The sequence below is a fragment of the Cicer arietinum genome, chromosome 3 (assembly GCF_000331145.2).
Source record: "Cicer arietinum cultivar CDC Frontier isolate Library 1 chromosome 3, Cicar.CDCFrontier_v2.0, whole genome shotgun sequence".
NCBI classification, from domain to species: Eukaryota; Viridiplantae; Streptophyta; class Magnoliopsida; order Fabales; family Fabaceae; genus Cicer; species Cicer arietinum.
In genome coordinates, this window is record NC_021162.2 from 34526092 (window position 1) to 34531961 (window position 5870).

The following is a 5870-nucleotide window of genomic DNA, read 5'->3' on the forward strand; positions in this document are numbered from 1 at the left end:
GCAGCCACGGTATCAGAGTTGGATGGTTTAGCCATGCGAGGAGCAGTAGGGAGATGAGTGGAAGGTTGAGAAGTGGCAGCAACAGCTGTGGTCGAGTGAATGGGGGAAATGGAGACTGATGGAAGAGTGGCAAAAGAGGTTGCACAAATGAAGTCCAACCTAAAACATCAGTATGATGTTTAACTGCATTTCCATCCACAATAAGATTTTCCAAGACAAAGACTCTTCTAACTCCAATAGGGCGTTGAGCCCATTTTTCTTTGAAATGTTTTGAGATTTTGGAAGGAATGAGGAAAGGGCCGTGAAGTTTGGATTTTTTGGATGGAGGAGAAGGTTATGGAGAAGATTTTAAGGATGGGGAAAAAGAACGTTTTGGAGTGAGAGAATGTCTTGTTTTTGGTGAGGGAGAGGGTTCATGAACTAGAGAACGTTCTTGAACTGGAGAACATTTTGGGTTTAGTGAAAAGGAGGGTTGATGAATTGGAGAACGGTCTTCGACTGGAGAATGTTCTAGAGAAGGGGTTTCATCATTTCTTAGGTTCTATTTAGGGGCATGTGATTTCTTTCTCTGTGGATTTTTGAGGTTATTATTGGCTATGAATTGGGCAATGGCGATGGTGATTTTTATTTTCATGGAATGTGGTGTTGGTTTGGTGGATTGAGAAGAAGGCTGAGATGGTTTTTTGAAAGAGAAAAAGAATTTCATTTATCAATCTCTGTTTTTGGTTTGGAGGAGTTGATTGAGAAGGCTCGGAAGAAAATGAAGATTTGGACTATGTGATGAGTTTTGTTGGGGTGATTTCCTTCTATGTTAGAGTTGTGTGAGGAGGTGTGTCAGATGATTCATCCATTTCAGAATCAGGGATGATGAAGAGCGGCGGTTTGGTGTTTGAATCATTTGAAGTTCTAATGCCTGCTTGAACACCCATAGTGCATCTTTTTGCTATTGTGGGATTTCGTAAGTGTGGAGGAACTTGAGCGAATTTGGAAGAGGGCATGTATTAAGAGGTGGATGGATAGTAGACACAAGATTTGGGTTAATGAGATTAGGGTTTGTTTCTGGGGAAGATGAAAGATAGTCTGAATTGTTGTATTAGATGAAATTGGCGGTTGAGTTGGTCTTGGTGGTGGAGAGGGTGAACGACTTATGGAGTTTGAAGATGGTGAAGATGATGATGGTGAGTAGTGATATGCGTTTTTGCGTGCTGAAGTTTTAGTGCGCGCCATTTTGTGTTTGGAGAAAGATTGTTGAGAGAGTAGAGTTGAGGAGAAGCATGAAGGGTTTTGTGTTAGTTACTTTTTTTCAGATGATGAAGAATGTGAAATGGTTCGGTTGTCAATCAGAATTTTGATTTTGAAGAGAAAAATCAATGATTATTTGAACCTTGGGAAGAAGAAGAAAGTTTGGGGGCGGGAAGCCTTAGACAACGTGTTAATGCTCTTTTGCAGACAAGGAGACACATGCATTAAATGCCAAGATTTATCTTTTCTGTGCAAGAGAGAAAGTGATGACGCAGGGGAGAGTGTTGGTTGAAAAACGGAGACTGATGCCTGGAAAATGGAGATTGATTATTGTCTTTCGTGTTCTGCAGAAGCGGAATTTAACTTGAATTTTCTGGGATTTTTACAATTTTCAATTTTCTTTTATCAAATTGAAACTATCCTCAACTAGAGCTTTGTGAAAATGTCAGGAAGCTGATTTTGAGTATCAATAAAGATTAATTCAATACCTTTATTGTTAACATGATCACGAATAAAATGATGCTTTATTTCAATATCTTTTGATCTAGAGTGCTGTATTGGATTTTTAGATAAAAGGATTGCACTAGTATTATCACAGTAAAATGGAATGCTTAAGTAACTTACATAGAAGTCTTCAAGTTGATTTTTAATCCAAAGAACTTGTGAGCAACAATTTGCTGTTGAGACATATTCAGCTTCAATGGTTGATAAGGCTATTGTGTTTTGTTTTCTACAAGACCAACTTATCAATGCTTCACCTAAGAACTGGCATGCTCCACTAGTGCTCTTTCTTTCAATTTTATCTCCAGCGTAATCAGCGTCGCAATAAGCTATAAGATGAAAAAGAGAACTTTTTATATACCAAAGGCCAAGATTATTAGTTCCAACAAGATATCTAAAAATTTGTGTTACTGCTGTCAAATGAGTTTCCTTTGGTGTTGATTGAAATCTAGCACCTAATCCTACTGCGAATACTATATCAGGCATACTAGTAGTTAAATAAAGCAAAGAACCAATCATTCCTCTATATTCCTTTTCTAAAACCAAGTTTCCATTTACATCTTTTTCTAATGAAGATGATGGATACATGGAAGTAGACATAATTTTTGATTCATTCATTTTGTATTTAATCAACAGATCTTTAATGTATTTTTCTTGACAAATAAAAATACCATTTTCATATTGTTTAATTTGCAATCCAAGAAAATACCTTAATTCTCTCATCATGCTCATTTCGAATTCCCTTTGCATGAGTTTTGAAAATCCTTCACACGTTTTTTCATTTGTGGATCCAAAGATAATATCATCAACGTATACTTGAACAATAAGTAAATCATTTTTCTCAGTTTTCTTAAATAATGTGGTGTCAATTTTTCCTCTTGAAAATCCATTTTTAATTAAAAATGAACTTTACCTATCATACCGAGCTCTCAATGCTTGTTTCAATCCATATAGAGCTTTGGTAAGTTTGAAAACATGATTTGGTTTTGATTGATCCTCAAATCCAGGAGGTCGTTTTACATAAACGTGTTCATTTAAAAAACCATTTAAAAATGCACTTTTAACATCCATTTGAAACAACTTAACAAGCTTATGGGATGCATATGCAAGAAGTATACGAATAGCTTATAACCTTGCAACTGGAGAAAAAGTTTCATCGTAATCTATACCTTCTTGTTGGTTATAGCCTTGAGCAACTAATCTTGCTTTGTTCCTTATAACCTTTCCTTCTTCATCTAATTTATTTCTGAAAACCATCATGTACCAATGATTGTTTGATCATGTGGATCACGTACCAAAGTCCATACCTCATTTTTCTCAAACTGCAGCAGTTCTTCCTTCATGGCCTCAATCCAAGATTGATCAACTATGGCTTCTTTAATTGATTTTGGTTCAATTTGAGATATCATTGTAATGTTGTTTTCATAATTCTTGAATGATTTTCTTGTTCGAATCCCATTAGCTGTGTCTCCAATTATTTTTGTTTCAGGATGATCTTCAATTGTTCTCCATCTTTTTGGTGGAAATGAAATGGAGATTGTTTATCAATCTCTGTTTCCTACAGATTGTTCTGTTGTTGCAGACCGGTTTGAATTTCTTTTTCCTCATCCTTTTTACTCATATCCAAATCATCAAACTCGTCAAATAATATATGCATATTGATTTCTACAACTTTAATCCTTAGATTAAACACTCTATAGCCTTTAGAATCAGTTGAATAACCTAAGAAGATTGCTTTGTCTGATTTTGCATAAAATTTTCCAAGAACATCTTTGTTGTTCAAAATATAACAATAACATCCAAAAATGTGAAAATAAGAAATGTTTGGTTTTCTATTTTTCTAGATTTCATATGGGGTTTTGTTGATGATTTTTCTTATGGATACACGGTTTAAAATATAACAAGAAGTGTTAACAACTTCATCCCAGAAATATCTTTCAACATTAGATTCTTCCAAGATTGTTCTTGCACATGATAGATTATGAGAAATGTCAAGTTCATCAAAAAAAGGTTTTAAAAGAGGCATTTATGTATTCTCCTCCATGATCATTTCTTACATAAATGATGTTGGATTCTTTTTCATTTTGTACCTTTTTGAAAAAGATTTTAAATGCATCAAATGCATCATCTTTTTGTTTTAAAAATAATACCCAAGTGTATCTTGAGAAATCGTCAACCATAACGAATCCATATTTCATTCCTCCTAAACTTGTTGTTTTGATTGGCCCAAAGAGATCCATGTGAAGCAATTCAAGAGTTACGTTTGTAGTTTTTGGAATGAAAATTGCTCTTGACTTGCTTTCCTTTTGCACAAGCTTCGCATATTTTATCTTTATCAAAATTGAGTTTGGGTAATCCTCTAACAAGATTTAGTTTTGAGATTTTTGAAATTGTTTTCATACTTATATATTTGTCCCTTTTATTCCATATCCATTTATCTTTATTGATTGACATAAAACAGGATTCATCAGGTAGTTCTTCAAGATATAGGACATATAAATTTTTCTTTCTATTTCCAGAAAAAAAAGAATTTCTCCAGTTTCAGTTTTTCTGATTTCACATACTCTTAGTTTGAAGATAACTTCAAAACCATTTCCACATAGATGAATTATGCTTAGAAGATTGTGTTTCAAACCTTCAACATATTGAACATCAGTTATTTGATCAGAGTTTGTCTTACCAATAGTTCATTTGCCTTTAATCTAAGCTTGATTACTGTTTCCAAAAGTAACTGATCCTCCATCTTTCTTGATGAATGTCATGAAATAGTTTTTATCTCATGTCATGTGTCTTGAACAAACAATGTCCAAGAACCAAGGCTTTCTCTTTACATTTGGAAATCCAAACTGCATAAGATGTTATCTCAACCTTAGGTACCCATTTTGTCTTGGGTCCTTGAGAGTTAGTTTTAAAATGTTCTTTCCTCTTAAAATAACATATTGATTTTTCATGACCCGTTTTGAGACAATGTGAACATTTAATTGTTGATCTTGAAATTGATTTTGTAATCTAGGTTTTAAAAGGTTTTAATCTTGATTTTGAAGTAGTTCCATATCATTTTCATTTTTCAAGATTTTTTGGAGAAAGTTCAGCTTTTGTTTCAGAACAGTCTCCATTTTGAAAATCCTTCTTACAGATTTTTCAAAACTGGTTTAGCTTTATTTGCAAAATGACCATTCCCTTTAAAAAGCCTTTTTCCTTTAATCTTTTCATCTATTTTTTAAAAGTAGCAAGCAAATTCTAGATGTCCAAGTTTTTTACAATATGAGCATCTAGTTTTACATTTTTCTTCCTTTCTTTCTGGAACAAAAATGTTTTCATACATTTTTTTTTTGAGTTTGGTTAAAACCATGACCAGCTTTATCAAAGGTTCCTACTTGAGATCCCATGATTTTTTGAAACATTTCAATGGCTTTAATAAAATTTAACAAGTCATTTTTAAGAAGTTCATTTTCAATTTTAAGGAAAACGTCTCCATTTTCATTGCAGAATGTTCTTGGCCTTTTTGACTTTCAAAATTTTGTTGTTGTGTTTCTTTTAGTTCTTGAATGATATTTTTGAGAAAATTATTCCTAGCTTGAGCTTTTTCTTTTTCTTTATGAAATTATTCTTTTAAAGAACTACATTTTTGAATAAGAAGGTTTGAATCATTTAACAAGTTATCAAATTCTTTTCTCATGTGTTCACATAAATAGCAAGGTTCAAAATTTGTTACCTCATCTTCTTCTGTCTTTGCCATCAAGCATATGTTGGCTTCCTCACCTTCTTCTGTTTCTGATTCTTCTAAATCATCCCACGTGGCCATCATTGATTTCTTTTTGAAAGGAAATCGTTTTGGTGGTTTTTTGTTTAAGGGACAATATGATTTGTAATGTCCTAATTTATTACATCCAAAGAATGTGACTTGGCTCTTGTCCATTTAAATTTTGGGATTTTTGTTTTGAAATCCCTTTTTGATTTGATCTCTTCTTCTCATCATTCTCTGTATCCTTCTGGTGAGTTTCTTCATCAGCATCTTCTTGCTCAGTTTTTTCTGGTTTCTCCTTTGTTTGTACTGTGATGCTTTCTTGAGATGCCTTTAGAGCTATTGCCTTTCCTTTCTTGACTGGGTTGTCTTCTTGCAGCAA

At 33.4% G+C, this 5870-nt stretch overlaps 1 protein-coding gene across 1 annotated transcript; it reads right to left on the bottom strand.

Moving 5' to 3' along the window:
* Positions 1 to 1668: 1668 nt before the first annotated feature.
* Positions 1669 to 2361, bottom strand: LOC140919735 (secreted RxLR effector protein 161-like). Its single transcript, XM_073366353.1, has one exon. It carries the CDS (start codon positions 2359 to 2361, stop codon positions 1669 to 1671), a length of 693 nt encoding a protein of 230 aa, XP_073222454.1.
* Positions 2362 to 5870: the final 3509 nt, after the last annotated feature.

Coding starts and splice junctions, on each gene's coding strand:
- LOC140919735 (XM_073366353.1), bottom strand. CDS start 2,361: ATGAATGAATCAAAAATTATGTCTACTTCCATGTATCCATCATCTTCA.